The sequence below is a fragment of the Haliaeetus leucocephalus genome, unplaced genomic scaffold, assembly GCF_000737465.1.
Source record: "Haliaeetus leucocephalus isolate CR32 unplaced genomic scaffold, Haliaeetus_leucocephalus-4.0 Scaffold605, whole genome shotgun sequence".
NCBI lineage: Eukaryota > Metazoa > Chordata > Aves > Accipitriformes > Accipitridae > Haliaeetus > Haliaeetus leucocephalus.
The window spans coordinates 871,692-888,706 of record NW_010973041.1 but is presented as its reverse complement, the minus strand read 5'-3'; the positions used below and the strand labels follow the sequence as shown (position 1 = coordinate 888,706).

The 17,015-nt window shown below is 41.8% G+C and overlaps 2 protein-coding genes across 2 annotated transcripts in view; one reads left to right on the top strand and one right to left on the bottom strand.

Annotated features, from left to right (window-relative positions):
• Window positions 1–2: 2 nt before the first annotated feature.
• Window positions 3–6,589, top strand: XPA (xeroderma pigmentosum, complementation group A; the record flags this gene model as incomplete). Its single annotated transcript, XM_010578165.1, has 5 exons — window positions 3–108; window positions 2,197–2,302; window positions 3,928–4,093; window positions 4,773–4,890; window positions 6,354–6,589. Coding segments are annotated over 5 exons (645 nt in total), but the record flags the coding sequence as incomplete, so codon positions are not given.
• A 1,233-nt stretch (window positions 6,590–7,822) lies between these two features.
• The window catches only part of NCBP1 (nuclear cap binding protein subunit 1, 80kDa), a 33,005-nt gene continuing 23,812 nt past the window's right edge, over window positions 7,823–17,015 (bottom strand). The window contains exons 18-22 of the mRNA XM_010578164.1: window positions 15,342–15,445; window positions 14,575–14,689; window positions 11,952–12,095; window positions 11,430–11,543; window positions 7,823–10,533 (exon numbers count right to left, since the gene is read on the bottom strand). Coding sequence (XP_010576466.1) covers window positions 10,420–10,533; window positions 11,430–11,543; window positions 11,952–12,095; window positions 14,575–14,689; window positions 15,342–15,445 — 591 coding nt within the window. The 3' untranslated portion in view covers window positions 7,823–10,419. The remainder of the gene's footprint in view (window positions 10,534–11,429; window positions 11,544–11,951; window positions 12,096–14,574; window positions 14,690–15,341; window positions 15,446–17,015) is intronic.

Here is a 17,015-nt window from a genome sequence, read left to right as displayed (position 1 = left end):
GGGCGCGGGCCCCCCCCAAGGTCGTGGACACGGGAGGGGGCTTCTTCCTGGAGGAGGAGGAGGAGGAGGAAGAGCCCGGCGCCGCCGAGAAGATCGTGCATCCCCCCGGTAAAAAAACCTCCAGGGAGCCGTGCAGGAAAGAGGTGGCTGGGGCGCCGGGAGGAGGCGGTGCCGCGTGCGCGGAGCTGGTGGGGGAGGGCAGGAAGGCGCGGGGGCGACAGTGAGCCGGGTTCGGGCTGAGCGAGCAGGGCGGGTTGGGCGCCTTTTTTTTTTTTTTTTCCCGGGCTTTTTTTTCCCCCTTTTTTCCTCCCCCCCCCCCCCCCCCCCTCTTTTTTTTTTTTTTCTTCTTTCCCCTCTCGTTTCTTTTTTCTCTTCCTTCTTCCTCCTCACGCGCCTTTCTGGATGTGCTCAATTTCTGGCGCGTCCGATTCTTTCAGCATTAAAGCGGCGAGCAAATACGCGGTAATTAAAAATGAAGAATTTTAAGCCGCAGAAGTGGGACACAGTCAGTGCCCTTGGGTATAGCAGGTTTTTTTTTTTCCCTCGATGAACGTTATTTCCACTATTTCTTTCGGGAACTTGAATTTTAAGACCAAAATAAGTGTAAATCTGCGTGGTTTCGTTGGTTCTGGGAATTTTGAGGTTGATATCGTTTATGCCAAGATCTGAGCACTGCTGCAGTGCCAGCTTTTATCGTTATAAAACGTGCTGACGCCAAGTTGCTGATCGTTTGGTGGAGGATTTCGACATATTGTCTTGTGATATTCTCTATCCAAAAAGCAAATGGAGAAGTAAGGATCCCAAAATAGATTCACTTTCTTCTCTGGGATCGTCTTTGTCTTGCTTTGTTCTGCTCTGAATCAGCTGCGGGGCTGTTGGTGCAGTGTATCTCTTTGTTAGAAATCACCACCAGATTTCATTAAGAGTGTAAACAACTAGCAGCCCTACTTCTTTTGAGGGGCTAATGTTTAACAATAAATGGAGTAGATCTGGGATGCCTTTGCACCGGGGGTATTTTTGCTGTGTAATTCATAATGTCATTGTCTTAATAAAATGTCTTCGTATTCGGGAGTACTGCCTTAAATGATGAAATGTGATGTAAGAGCATGACTATGTGAAGTACTGAGCATCCCACTGTCGCTAGTAGGACTGAATTGGCATAAAATGTCGTCTTCGCTAGATCGAATCTGCTATAAATGCAAACGCAATTAAAAATGTATGGTGCTGCATGTCAAGCATTAATCTTCTCTTTCAGGTATTGTTAATATTCTGCAGCATTACCTCACTTTCAGCTCTTGGAACTGTATACCAATGTTAATTTAATGCTAGAATTACAATGTTAACTGTTAAAGGAACATTCCTTATAGCTGCGGTAACCTGAATCGGTGTTTCTTGGTGTCCCATGGAACATAAAAGCAGATGGCGATGACGCTGGAGGTGATCTACCCGGCGAGGATGCGGCCAGAAGTGATGGCCGGCAGTGGGATGAGTCTGGGCTTGGAGCAGTGCTGAGAGGGCTTGGGGAGAGGATTGTAGTGGAGCTCCATCCCCATTCCACTCCTAGCAGCTCTCTGGCCATCCACCTCCATTTCTGCCAGCTGGAATGGACAAGAGCCTTGCCAACCGCCCCAGGCCTCCGCTGAGCTCGTTTAGGGAGAGGCAGGTGTGGCTGAGCAAGGAAAAAAACTGGAGCAGAGCTGAGAGGACTATGATGCCAGTGCCGCTCCTGTACTGCTTCCTGCTCTAGCCACCCTCTTCGAACTGCATCCCCTTCTCTGCTTCCTTCCGTTCCTGCCTGCACGTCCTCTGTAATTCAGGATGTATTTTGGAGGGCCAGAATGGAGGAAGCTGTAGGAGGGGATATGAAGTGCTTTTATGGGGAAATGCGGAGATTTTTTTTTTTTTAACAATGGCTAAGTTGAAACAAATGTGTGCATTTGAGTGTTGAAATCCAATATTTAATACAGTGAACCTTCCAGCAAGAGCAGAAATATACCAGCAGAGATGGGTTTGCATGATAACGGGTTTGAATTTGTACTGTATCTTTCTGGAAAACTTGAATACAGGAGTGAAACTAGTCTGTAACAATAAGAACCAATAATGTAAATTTTAGTAAAATTGCCTGTCATACCAATTCCAGATGCCTGTTTTTAACATGGTAGTTCTTACAAAAAAAAAAAAATTTTTTTCCATTAGCACCTGTACTAGAATTTGACTATCTCATCTGTGGAGACTGTGGCAAAGAATTCATGGATTCCTACCTTATGCAGCACTTTGATTGGGCAACATGTGATAATTGCAGGTATTACAAATAATCAGGAGAGGGAAGCTTTATTTTATGGAAAGATTGCTGGCTGTAATTTAGTTAATTAAAATAATTCTGTTTAATTAAAAAGGCTGTCAGCAAAGAGACATTTTTCGGTAACTTAATACTTGCTGAAAAAGTAAATGGAAGTTGACTATATAACCTCTGTATTTTCCGTTATGGAAGTGGAGAACAGCATTGTCTCGTGAGCCTGTCTTGGGGTAGGGGACATCGATAGATTTTTATATAACATGGAAACCTGATGTCTTGAAAGCAGTTAGTGTGTTTGTCAGCACGGAAATTAATGTCTGGTTTGCAGACTAGAGCTATTTGAAAAACTGATAGAACACAGAATACCCGCTTTCTGAAGTAGAGCAGGGATTAGGAGAATATTTGCTGTCCTAGTGAATTAACCCAAGTAAAGTTAGTACTTTGGTCAGCACAAGTGGGGAAGGAGCATGGCAGCCAAAGGGCAGAACCCCCCTGTGAGGTTACCGATTGACCTGCAGGGTAAGCAGGAGTTTGACCTTGAGCGGGAGGCAGTCTGTCCTCTCTTACCTTTCACACACAAAATGCTCCAAAAGCCATCAAGATAAGCAGGGCAATGAAACCAGCTGAAGCAGCCAACCACCCACGAGTGTAAGAATGAATGGGTGAATGGGGGAAAAAAAAAAAGAACGCAGCTAGGAGTTTGTTCTGAGAGCTTGCCTGCTTACTACAGGGAGCGGTCGGGGTGTGCACGTGGTGTAGGCAGTTCACAGTCATTAGAGATGAAGTGCTGTCTCTTGAAGGTAGGATGGGTGGGAAAAAAGATGTTGAGAGGGCTTGGAGCATTATGAGTGGTTTTCCCTCGGTCTAAATAGCTCTTGTAGCTGAACATCACACATTCCTCGGTGCATTACCTTTTACTGTGAACTTTGAATTCTAGTAAAGCTACGTTTACAGCAGTATTTCCTTGATGACCGTTGCTAGCACTTACGGTTTGGCAGATTGTTCCGGCTCGAGCAATTCAAGTTCCACTTCAGTCAGGATTGCGTAAATGTTTTTTTTTTAAATTAACTGATAAATGCTGCTGCGGTTACACAGTTTTCCTTATCTGTCTGGTAGAAGTTAGTCTTTTAAGGTTTTTATTTTAAGGTTTCTCTGCTTATTGTGTAGCATTTAGAAACAAGTGCTCTGTGTTGCCAATCTGTTTCTGGGATCTAGAAGCATATGGAGTGTGTATAGTCTCAGGTGATCTGACCTGTCTCACATTACACATTCTTTCTCTCTTGACCATGTGTCGGGCTTGTACTTTTGTCCTCTTGAATTGCATCTGGGTTAGGTGAATGCCTAAAATTATTCATACTCCTTTTAAGTTTCAGTTACTCCCTTTTCTAAGAAAACAGAAGAAAAACAGGATTCTCAGCCTATGTTTGGTCAAATGGGAGAATTTTTAAACTTAACTTCAGTAAAGCTATCCTGGAGTTCAGCTAGACTGTTGGAATCCAAAGTTACTTGCGTACATAAAAACAGAGAGGAAGAGGGCTGCCTGTATTTCAGGAATGTTAGAAATGATGGGGACTTAGATGTTAATGTGTTTTTCAGGTGTACCTTTCTCATCATCATTTTACATCTTCCAGAGATGCTGAAGATAAACATAAGCTTATAACAAGGACAGAAGCAAAGGAAGAGTATCTTCTTAAAGACTGTGACTTAGACAAGAGGGAACCAGTGCTCAGATTCATTGTGAAGAAAAACCCTCATAATTCACGATGGGGTGACATGAAACTTTATTTAAAACTACAGGTATAGAAACTGTTCGTGTATTTCAGACCTCTTTTTACCTTCATACAGCTTTGGTAGCCAAAATGCTTTCTTTTCGCTTCTGATTTCTGAATGATTTTGCCAAAGCTAAGTATATTATGTGTAGCCTATGTAAATTTTCTGTATAGTTAAAATAAAGAGCAGTGGTCCAAATTCCTGAAAATGTCTGTGTTTGAGAGATGTCCATGGACCACAACCTCTGATTTGCACAATTAACAGGTCATGAAGTGCATGGCCTTCAGGTGCAACACTGAAATGTGTGGGGCAGCTGCTGCTGTGTGTGGCCCTTTGTAGCTGTGGTCTCATGTTCAAAGCTCTGCCTTCAGGGGCAGCAGGAAAGGCAAGTAGATTTTACAGGGCTGTTGTCATTTCTTGTTTGCTACTTTTGTAGGAATGCTGCTGCTTCGGTGGAGTATGCGCAAAATTGGAGTTGGGTTTGACTTCCCTGACTAAGTTACATCTAGCTGATACTAAAAAGCAGTGTTCTCTCTTACTGTGGAAGGAATGCCATGTTTGCAGGTCAAGAGCAAAGAGACAGATGGGAGGCAGAGGCAAGATTGGGTTGGCTTGTGTATGTGTAGGGGAAAAAATAAAATTTGTGAGTTAGAATAGTTTACTTCTGTTTGAGGGGAAAAGAAACACATCTGTGTCCATCCTGTAGGTAATCAAGCGTTCTCTTGAAGTTTGGGGTAGTGAAGAATCATTGCAAAAAGCAAAGGAACTCCGCCGTGACAGCAGAGAGAAGATGAAACAGAAGAAGTTTGATAAGAAAGTTAAAGGTAAAGGGCTAGACTTAGATACTGCAGTACCTGAAGTAAAGTACGGTTCTGTTTGAACTTGTTTCTGCATCTGATTAAAGTATTTAGAAAATCTTCAGTGTGGCAAAATGGAGGCTTTCAAGAGCTGTGTGGGTAAGCCGGGAGCAGTCTGGTCTGACCTCATAGCTGACTATTTTGGGCAGAGGACTGGACCGGAGATCTGAGGTCCCTTCCAATGTGAATTAACCTGTTGTCCTGTGAACATGATGTAAGTGACAGAAATCAATTACGATGGTTCATTATGGGGTTTTGAAAATTTTTTGGTATGACCCAGAATGTGCCATAGGCTGTTCTGTTACTTTTCCTGACTTGCAGAGAACATGAATTTTTGTGGCAGTAGGTTATAATTCTGTCATACAAATGCCTTCAGGTGGAGTAACTGTAAATGAAGGTAGACAGTGGCATTTCCCACTGTTCACAGTATTCCCAGCTGCTGTTTTTGCTACTCATTATCCTTGGTTTTTTCCTGATAAATAAGTATTTAGGAGAGTATTCAGTGGGTAGAACTTCTGAAAAATAATTTCAGCACAGGCATGCTAGTAATTTTAAAAAAGAGCACGTCTGTTTCTTTGCAAGAGCTGGGGCTTACCATGGTGTCCGTGCTGCCCGTAGCATCTGTGCTTTGCTTCGGGTCAGCGTTCACAGAGGCAGAAAGCTCGGGCTGGCTGTACTGGTATTGTCTGGAGGAGGCAGAACGTGAGGGTGAGAAAATAACTCCTGTCTGGACCATTGATGTTGAGGGCACAGAAGGACTGGCAGCAGACTGTAGCCAAGATGCCAAGAGTTCAGTGCAAGTACAGGCCTTAACGTGACAAAAGTTTGCAGCCTGAATGGCTTGGCTTAAAATGTGACCGCGTTTTGCTGTTCAGTATGCTTGCCACCCACTTGAAACATCCGGATAATATCTTGGGCTAGGCTGCCAGCCTGTGCTCTCTTGAAAACCCGCTGACTTCACTGCGGCTGCTGCAGAGGCAACCCACTTTATTGGGCATAAAGCTTAGAGAATGCCAAGTCATTTGGGAGGCTTACTGTGACCTGAATGAAAAGTAACTCTTTCTTGGTCATGTAAAACTAGTGAGGTGTTCTATAAAAACTTTTCTTCTGCATTTCACCTACCCCTTTTGGATACCTTCAGATGGCTTCATGTAAAAAGGCAGTGGGCAACATGTACTTAGTCCAGATGGAAAAATCTTCTCCTGGACGATCTCATGTCTGTGTAGTTCTTACCCTTCAAAATAGGCAAACAAGGTGAGGATTGCAAGGCATGTCAGAGCTTGTTCTTGCAACAGCAGATTCTTGCCCAGAATTTATGGAAGAAGGGCAACAAGCAGATTGTCATCTGCAGTCCTCAGAAACATGGTTAGCTTGAATTTTATTAACCATTTTTTATTAAAATCTTGAAATTTTCCTGTATTTCTCATCAGAACTCCGCCGTGCTATGAGGAGTAGTTTGTGGAAGAAAGAAGCTAGTATTCATGAACATGAGTATGGAGCAGAAGAAAACATTGATGAAGATGTATATAAAAAGATATGTACTGTATGTGGCCATGAATTAACTTATGAGAAGATGTAGTGTTAATCTGTTAAAAGATAATTTCATTATGTTGTAGTGATACTTTGTATTGAAGTCAAATAAATCCTAATCATGAACAAGCTGTTGTAAAATTCTATGAAGAATGGTATTTCTCAGTTGTTGGCTTTTAAGCTAGATCTTGGGGCAGAATGTAACACATTTTTAACAGCTGAATAAATTGGTACTTTGTAGGCCAAAAGATAAGTCAGTATTGCTCTGCTTCATGTGCTGATGAAGTTAGGGTGAACTTCCCATTTCTTGCCTGCTTCTGTTAGAGGAGGAAGGCTCTGTATTTTGCCCTAACTGTTGTCTGGTTTCCAGTGACTGTCACTGGTCAGGGGTTAGCAGAGGGCAACTAGCTGGTACACCACATCGTCTGGTGGCTGGTGATCATGTCATGCAGCAGATTCTCTTTCTGCTTGGACTTGGAGATTGGACGCTGTTAAAAGGAGAATTCACTCTCGAAAGCTGTGTGCTCCTGGGGAGGTTCTGATGCATCTCCACCATGTTTCATAGGGGAGAGTCCTTAACTGTATCATCTATTGCCTTTTTTTCAAGTTTTGGACCAGAGACCAAGATGACTCTTAAAATACAACTTTGTCAGAAATTTGTAAATGGAAAGGGTAAATACCTGTCCTTGGGCAGGGGAGTACACTCCAAGATAGACCCAAATGATGTTTGCTTTCAGGAGAGGGTGGATTCACTTTCAAGTCAAATCTCTCAAATTTCAGATCTTCAGTTCTTGGAGCTGTTGTGGAATGCTTGTGAAAATGGCTGAAGTGAAGGAACACGCTCTAGGCAGTGGCTCTGCAGTTGTTCACCATTGTAAATATGGCAGATCTCTCTGAAGTCTTTTGAGACTTCTTTGGGGAGCCTGGGCCCCTGGCTGTGCAGAACTGAAATGTTACCAGTGGAGAGAAGGTGGACGGGGAGGGCAGATGATGGTTCCACCAATAGGTCTTCACTTCTCCAGCACTCTCATGGTCTGCAGCCCTGTGACCTGCCTTTCCACCAAGCACAGAGTACTTGGGGCTCTGCCAGACCTAGGAAAGTGGCAGAGCTTTTGGAGGTAGTCCTCCACATCGTGGTTCCAAGAGCCAGTGTTGTCTTCGGTCCCAAAACTCGTCTCCAAGGGAGCTGGGTGGTGTGCACCGGCTGCTGAATCACTTACCCGTGGGCAGGCTGCAGCAGCCACCCCTCAGCAGGCACCACTGGCCCACCCCTGCCTCACCTCCTGCAGCAGCACCGCCCAGAAGACAGGAGGTGGCAAGAGAGGGAGAATTTCCACAGAAGCACCCTCTGGGCACCCAGCAGCACACATGCTTGCCTCCCTTGGCTGCGCAGGGGAGGGAAGTGTGTTTGATCAACCTGTAGCACAAGGAGGTGAAGGCTTGCGTGTGTTAGTCGGGGTACCAGCAACAGTGCAGGGAAAGCAAAACTGCTCCAGACCCGACAGCATTTAACACCAGCGTAACCCTGCCGTGACTGCTTTGCTTCAGTGGCCCCCCAAAATAGGCAGGACAAACACTCCCAGTAGCAATCTGCTTCACCTTCATTTATTTTTGTCTTTAATTGTGCATCTTTTTCAACCACACCACATTTCTATAGCATCTTTACAGTATCCACCACCTCATGCTTCAGCAGTTCCAAGTTTCTCCAGTTAGCTGCTGGTATCACTATGCAAGCGTCTCATTCTCTTTTCCTACGGATCCAACCAGTTTCCCAGTCAAGTCAGGTGTACGCCACTGGACCTACATAGAGGGGAAGGTGTCCAACAGACTCAGGAAATATGATCAAAGCCCATGCTCACCATGGAAGTCAAAACAATTTTGAAAGACATTGCTATTTGGTTTTAAATCACAGGATTACACTCAGGCATTTGCAACTGGATTTCCAGCACCCGTATTTGTCAAGGCTCAGAGGAAGGTACAGGCTTTTACAGGCTTGCAAGTTCTAACTGCATTATCAGTTTTACAGAAGTCACATTTATAGTCAGACCCCCACCACAAGTTAATACCAGAACTCTGATACTGATCCGAGCCGGTGAAAAAACTATTAAACCCCAATTAAAACCTCTACAGTATTCAACGTTTCTTTAAAAAAAAAAAAAAAAAAAAAAAAAAACCAAACCCCAAACCAACTATTTGATTACTCAAGAACATTAACAGAGAAATATTTGAAGCAGAAGTCTCTGCATGACTGACAAAACCCTTGCGTAAAGCAAATTTACAACAATTAACAGTATACCCTGAAAGAGCAGAGGGACTGGTCAAATCAGAAAGCGTAAGCAGAGAAAGCAGAAATAACAGATCTAAGTCTATGAGGATATATCGGATTGCTACAGGCCACACACAAACTTATGTCAATCAACACTCAAAGTAGAAAGTCCCATTTTTTACCCTCCTTGTTGAATCAGGAGGTCAATTGGTCAATGTATGGATGAAATGCATCACTAGGTATAATACTTGAAAAAAATAATTTGTACAGGAACAAAATTACTCGAAGCTCATCACCTTCTAAGCTTGAACTGAATAGCACTGGGCATGTAAATTCTTTAAACATTCATCTGCAAAATGAAGAGACCATAAACAGCTTGGAAATATACTGCAGACTGATGGACCTGAGCACCTAAGGCAGTGTCTCTGCCATTCATCACTGCTTACCATAATACAGACCACTCTGGCTTGGCATTTAGGTATGTAATGTTATTTGTGTAACTCAAAACTAAGGCTACTCTATTTCCAGGCTGTGTTTTCCCAGTCTAAGTCTCCTGTGAGATATCACTTAATTTAGCATTAAAATGTTTTCTGAAGACATGGGAGCCACATGCTGTTGTTACATTTTAAGCAAGGGAAGGGCAGCAGAAGCAGCCACTGCAAAGCAGTTGTTACAAAGCCAGATGAGGCAAGGGCACTTGGTTCATCCACCACCGCTACCAGAAAGATTTCTGGCACCACTGCAGGCCCAGCCCAGCGCAAGCTTGGCAGCCCAACTAGTTACAGGCTGAAATAAAGGAACAAGCTGAACACTGCCCTGTTCTCTCCCCTAGCATCTGGGGCTGGAGTTCCCAACACCCAGGTAAGGCTTGCAGTATGGAAGTCTAAAGTTTGTTCCACTCCAACTCTTCCTTACTGTCTCTATTTACCAGTGACGACTGCTGCCAGGAGCAGTTAATGATTCTTCGACTATACTGCAAAAAGGATTGCATTTTTCAGAAGTTGTCCATGAAGTTCCTCTACCGATTGTTTGTAGCTACTGTAATAAGACACTAGACAATACATTTCAAAAACATACTTCAATTGTATTACAACCATGTTCTTTTGAACTGTGAAAATCTAGCTGGCTTGGTAATAAACAAATCCATATGCTCTATACTACTTTGAAAGCTTAACTCAAGTGTTTCACATGCCCAAAGCTAAGACACTTTTCCTGTGCCATACTAGAGAACTTACCACACTGCTCATTGAGAAGGTCCATTCCCTTTCATACTCACAAAACACTATGAACTGTTTCTCATTTCTGCAATTCCTTTGATTTAAGGGCCAGGCAGAGGTAACAAATTCTATTGTTTGGGGTTTTCTTGTTTGTTTGTTTTTTCCCGATTTTTATTTTTATATAAACAACTGGGGAGAAACAAAAATACTATCATGAAGTCGAGAGTCAAACCAAGTTAGAAGACAACAAAAAGAATTCATACTTTGCTTTGCATCTATCCCCTATCAGTCATATCTTGTAAGGCTTATGATGCTTACACAGTTTGCTGTTGGTCAGAGTACTGTATTGTTTTATATAGGAGCACATGAAAGCCAGTTTTAGTCAAAAATTTCTTCTATCCCCATGTCAAGTTTTCCCAATAAAAAAAAAAAAAAAAAAATTCATTAAAGTCCTGCAGACAAGACTCTGCCTGTCAATAATCCTCAGGCCTGCAGAGCACAGAACTGCTGAAACACAGCCAGTATGTGGTGGTCCAATTCAGCTGTAAACAGGAGGTTCTCTAGGGTCACCATGTACTGCTGGATTATCTGGTGATGCTGGCAGATAAAAAAACAAAAACAAAACAAAAACCTTTATTGTTTTCATCTATCCATACATAAGAACAGGTAGAGAAGTCAAGGCATGTAAAAATCACAGGTCAAATGTTTTCATCAAAATTGTCAGGCACATCTCATTTCCACACCACAGTAGCAACTGACAAGAAAAACATAATGCACAGCCACTAGTGACTGCAAGAAGAAAGCATGTGCTGAAATCCTGTCTTGAGGAGCACTGTGCTCCCTGTAGCTTTTTACTCCTGGACCCTGAATTTTGTGCAGGATACCATGCAACTGCAGAGATATCCTAGAAGAATCATGATATTTGCTTTCCTCTGAAGCCACATCTACTACCAAGGAAGGGTTCAGCCCAAGGGAGAATTATACCACCACTCCCATTTTTCAACATATCTTCTACTTGCACAGGTATAATTTTCTATTGCTATCACTTTCATCCAGCAACCTGTGCTTATTACCTGATTCAAGAATTCAAAATTATTTTTAATATTTATGCATCTTATTAAAAGGAATTCTGCAATATTTTAATCCACGTATTTAAAAGACATCTATTTTAGTATTCTTGTTTGCTCAGAACTTTGCCCTTACTATAAACATACAGTTAAGAGGAGCTCAGTGAAATTCATAATCACATCTTGGTATCTTTTTGCAGTATGCTCACAGTGTGGGAATTAAACAAGAACCAGTCACTCCACCAGTCTGTGGCAGAGATGTGGCCAGAACCAGAGCTGCGACCTAGCCCCAACACAAGTCTTCAGAGAAGATGTGCTGGTGCTGCCTATTGCTACTCTCATGGAGTGCTCAGTTCTCCAGCCACAAAGCTTGTCTATCCAGCATGTCCCTGCCCACAGCCTTCCAAACTGAGAAATGAAACTTACCTGCAGGAAGATCTGCTGCAACCTCTCTATACAGCTCTTGTACCAAGGTGTAAATACATCAATTCCACCAGTCTCACAGCGCACTAAGTGCTCAGTTAACAACATAATGAAACGCTGCAGGAGAGAAAAAAGAATACGTAAGTCTTGTCAAATGAAAGCAGGATCCTAACCTCAAGTAAGAGGATCTGGGGGACAGAAGCTTTGAACGGCAATGTGAGAGTAATTATTTTGCTTGGCAAACACTGAATTTAGTAAGCAAATAAAACCCAGTTACCTTCTGGTTGTTCAGGAAACTGTATGCTACCAGAACTCTGTTCCTAAGCACTTGAAACTGAACAGATCTTGCTCAGAAGCAGTCTTTGCAAGGGGATGATCTGGACTGACTCTAACCCATAGTAAGCCCACCAACCCCTTCCCATATTCTTATTCCAAGAAGATGCCCAAGATACAAGTGACAATGAAAACTTATAAATCCAATAACTTTAAAACCTGAAGGTGAGAAGAGACTTTGCCCATCATTACCTGGAATATAACAAGGAAGAGATTCTTTTGCTCACTCTGGGCTGACTCTACTTTCTCCTGCAAGCGCTCTATCTGCTCTTCTAGCGGTCCATCTTCCCGATCGCTGCTTCGGTCATCGTCATCATCATCATCATCACTGTCTCGCTGTAAGTGATAACACAAGACTAACTAGCAACTTGTGGATGCTGCTAATGCCCTGCGGTTCCACATGTGAAAAGGTCTGCAGAGCAACTGAAAAGCAGCAACTGAAGCTGCTCTGTAGCTTGGTAAGTATTGTGTTTTGAAAGACATTAACTTTCAATATAAGTCAGGGAAGAAATTTGGAAGGAAAAATGCCAATACGGGAAAGCCCTGAATCAAGATTTCAGAGAAACCAGTGCAAGCTTAAAGATTTACCAGTCCTTTATTTAGTGGAAACACAGTAAAAAGTAATACCCCTGCTGACTTTATCATCACCAGATAATGAACAGCTTTTTAAAAAACAATCCAGCGTAGATATTTTAAATTGTGTCTACTGCAGCAGGGCAGGTAATTAATTCAATGAACAGTTCTGAAATCTCAGGGCTCCAAAAAATAAAGCACTTTGTGCAAGAACTCACAAGAATCCAGCTGGTTAGCACAAAAGGAAGACTAGAGACTGCAGCCCATGGTGTTAAAGTGGGGACTCCCTATATTCATGATCAAAAGGGATGCTCTCAGACTAGAAAGGGTCAGCACGGAAACCAAACTAACTAGGAACACGGCATGTTCTCATTACCTCAAAAACAAACAAAACAACACAACACCAAAAAACACAAAATACACATAAATACCAGACTTGGGAGCTCAGGTAATGAAGTATTCCACAAGACTACAACGGACATAGAAGGAAAAGCAGAATCTGATGGATTATGGTACATTTAAATACAGATATTGCTTGTCTCATAGGATTGTCTCTGTGCAAAAATACCCACAAATTAACATCTCAAAACTTCAATATTTGTAAAAGGAGCATGTGCAACTTGTGACAAATATAGGGCCATGTGTTAACTCACCTACTGCATAGCAAATGAAAACTCAGAAGATAGTTACAGCCCTGAATCAGCATAAAAAATTAAAATTACTTACCAGAGCAAGTGAGAATTTAATTTTATTCTCTCTATAGGAACTTGCTTTTTCCCCATCTACAGAGGTTTCCTGAACTCAAAACGCTAAAGGACCAATAAGACCTAAGAGAAAGCATGTAAGCCTTGGACTCATTCCATAGTAAGGCAATCCACTTCATGCTGGGGACATCAAAACTTCACGGCTTACTTCCCCTAAAAGGAATGGTCATGCAGCAGAGCAACAGCCTGCAGAACTGCTCACTGTTGCATACAAATGTTTCTTCCTGAGACAATACTCATTTAAAGTACTCAGTAGTAAAGAGCTGCAGCAAGAGACAAGTACAGAAATGAGAACACTGGTATATTTGTTTAGAGATGCCGGAGAAGCTCTCTGCCTTACACTAAGATCAATGAGTGCATGTAGGTCTTCAGAAATCATGGGCATTTATTAACTGCCGGTCAATGTAGATTAAGGATGCAAGCAACTAGGATGGCTGTTGCTGGGAGTGAAGGAAACAAGATGAAGGGGCTGGGATGAACTCACACTGGCAAACTGTGAGGTATTAGTGATCTCTCACCAGAAACTTCTGGAAAAATAACTGACTTGTGCAGGTTTCATCAGAAACCATCAGCAGCCTCTGTGCCATTATTGTGGTTTAACCCCAGCCAGCAACTAAGCACCATGCAGTGCCAAATTCTGACATTAACTTCATCCAAAGTTTTGGTACTAGCTAAGGGTTTTATGCTGGTAATCATACTCACAAACTACATAAAAACATGGAAATGCTCTCTTGCTCTTTGCAACTCTCAGTGTGTTTATAAACTGGCTTCATTCTATCGTGACTAAGTACTGCATCCAGCCAAGCTTCCTTGGAGCCCGTCTTTTGCAGCTGCCACATTAGACACTGTCTCACCCCATTTTACTGTCCCACTCGGGACAACAGAACACAACAGCGGCTGCTTGCTCATCAGTTTGTTGTATATAGTAACCCAGATCATGCAAAGGAATTCAGAAAAATATGCTGGAAGAAGGAAGTGACAGATAGCAGTGTCAGAATCCAGCAGCATCCATCAGAAGAACAGTAACAGCCAACTTTTCAATAGCAAATAGCTGTTTCCGTGCACTTCTGCATGGAAGCCACAAGAGTACTCTTTAACAGAACTTACTGTAAATATTTTGTAACTGTTCTTATTGTTATCTAATAAGGTCATTGCAATCCAGATTAGAAGGCAAGTGGAAGACATGCTCATATTAGATGAGAAACTTGTGAGAGAGAGCTTGAACAGGGCAAATACATATGAATTCTCCAAAAGATTTTATTGAATTTTTAGGTTATAGCTACCATTAGAAAGGTGGACTGAGAACATACATCTAGTTTTTGATGTCTTAGTGCTACGGATGACCACGTCTGCGGACATGCTTCCTGACAAATGTATTTATTCAGTCCTTCCCAAAACCAACTGTGTGTCAGTCTGACAGCATGCAGGTTTGTAAAACATAACTTAAAATAATTAAAACTTACAAACAAATTACTTACTCTTTTGTGCTGCCTGGCCAATCTTGCCTTAGTCTCCTCCAGTTCCTTGTGAATCTTCAGAACATGTTTATTCATCTTACGAATTGTGGAATGTAAGATCTCCCAGATATAAAACCTAGGAAAGACAGAAAGCTCAAAACACTACATTACACACTACTCCAAGATAAAAAACTAAATGTAGTTTCTTACATAAAAATGTATCTGGGGGCATTTAAAGAACTTAGCGTCATTTAAGACATCTACTCGATGAGCAAACACTCGCCATATAGGAGAGCATACCTGTAATGTAAGAAAGCTTAACAATAATTTCTTTCCTATTTTTTGCAGTAAACTTCCAAACCAGCATTGTCATTTATACAAGTACTGCAGGACTACCAACATCAAACTGACTTCGCAGTCCAACAAATTCTCCCATTCTCAAGAAGCAATGTATCAATGGTGGTACAAGTTACATAACTCAACCAAAGGCCAGGACCACACTAAGCTAGCAGCAACAGACTTTGTCTAGAAATAGGTATAGTGTTCTGCTTTGGCAGGCTTAGAGACTACTTGCAAAATGACATGCTAGCAACATTCTTGCACTGTCACATAAACATTCATACCCCAACTCAGAAAGAAAAATGCTAAAGTACATCTTTCGTAGAAGGAGAAAAGGCTTAATTGTACCTTTTTCTTCCACTACTCAGTTTTCATAGATTAAATTACGTACTGGGCACTTAAAATAGTAATTCAGAGACAAGTAACAACCCAAGACAAATTCTTGTTACCTAGTAAAATCATGTGCAAGCTCTGAAGAGAAGATCCAGTTTGCTACTGCAGCACAGTCAACAATTTGTGTCCGAATCATCTTGTCCACAAGCACAGCAATCATCTATATTTTGTGAAAGACATTGCACACACAATCTGTGTAAAGTATTCCAGCCTCAGATAAAACCAGAGATGGTTTGATGCAACTCTATGTTAGTGATATTACTGGGTAATTTCAAATACTTTAGGAAGCTGGGTAGTTTAGCCTAAAACTGCTCAAATTAGGGGATCTATATAAATTACATAAACCATTCTAATTTTGTTTAACAACCTTTTCTACTTCTTGTGAAAGTGATATATCACTCTGTTACATACATGCTTCCATAAAAAAGCAAAAAATACAAGCATCACAGTTGGAAGTGAGTCCTTAAAAGATGCAAGTGCTAGTATTTGACCTCGACGTACTCAAACCAGAGCATATATACCGGTCAGATCACCATAACGAAGGAGCCACTGTTAGCCTACTCTCCTTGAACTGCAACAGTCTTCAAATGTGACAGTATGCTCTTCTCTACAGGACCTATTCATTTCAGGACAGAGCTAGTGCTGTGTAGTCAATGGAAATGCTTATTTGCTACAGGCACTGCCATCATTTGGGGGGGTTTGCAAGCAACCTACCAGGCAACTGCAGAGAGGAGTTACTGACTAAAGCAGTTGCAAGCTGTTCAGAAAAAAGGCTTATCTTGGTTACTCATGTGCTTAAATGCCACAGTATCTAAGAACCACAGCCTGCACTGTATTTATCCTTACAACCACCCATTGTCAAATAAGGAAGTGTAACAAAGCTCCTTTTAAGGAAGGAAAATGAAAATAACTGAATGAATCATACAGAAGACTCAGCACTCGACTTTCAAGTCCCAGGATAGCATCCTATGCTCTATTTGTCTTTCTGTATTGCCAGGAAGAATTTCTGATTACTTAGCCTGATCTTCCAAGAAACGCAGACCTAGGATTTTGAAAAAACATTTAATCTCAATGTTAAAGTTTCTCTTTATGAAGTCACCACCACAACCTTGCTTATAGGTCCAGGGACTACTGATTCATATTGCTAAATCACTATCTGCAGCATAGATCACTCATTAGCACTATATGCCTTGTGAATACTGCTGATAGGCTGAACCAAATCAAAGGACGTTCCCATAGTCATGGGAGTAGGGTGAGCGGCATGAAACAGACTCTGTACAAGTGTCCTGCTGTCCAAGCACCATTTGTTCTGTGTGCTAGGGAGGTTGTGGACTCAGGAAATAAAGTACTTGACCAGAAGCAAAAGACTGAACTGCAATAAATGCAAGAGAGAAAATTTTAAGTTGCACGATCAAGTAGAATAGCAGACCTTTGTAACTTTTGCACTTGGTATTTTTTAAAGCAATCTTGATTTATTCATAAAATCAAACATGACTGTTTAGTCTAGGTTTGAAACCTCCATCTCAGTTCGGTCATGCTGCAATACAAAGGAACAACGAGGATATGGATATTAGATTGCAGTAATGTAATTTCTTCTGATCCAGTTAAATGGCAGTAAAAAGTAGGTCAGACTGCAATCGTCACATTTTCAAGGTCAGTAATTTGGGTAGGAAGTTTAATATATTTTAAAAATCCTGCTTTTTTTGATGTTTTTACTGTACTTAGAAGAG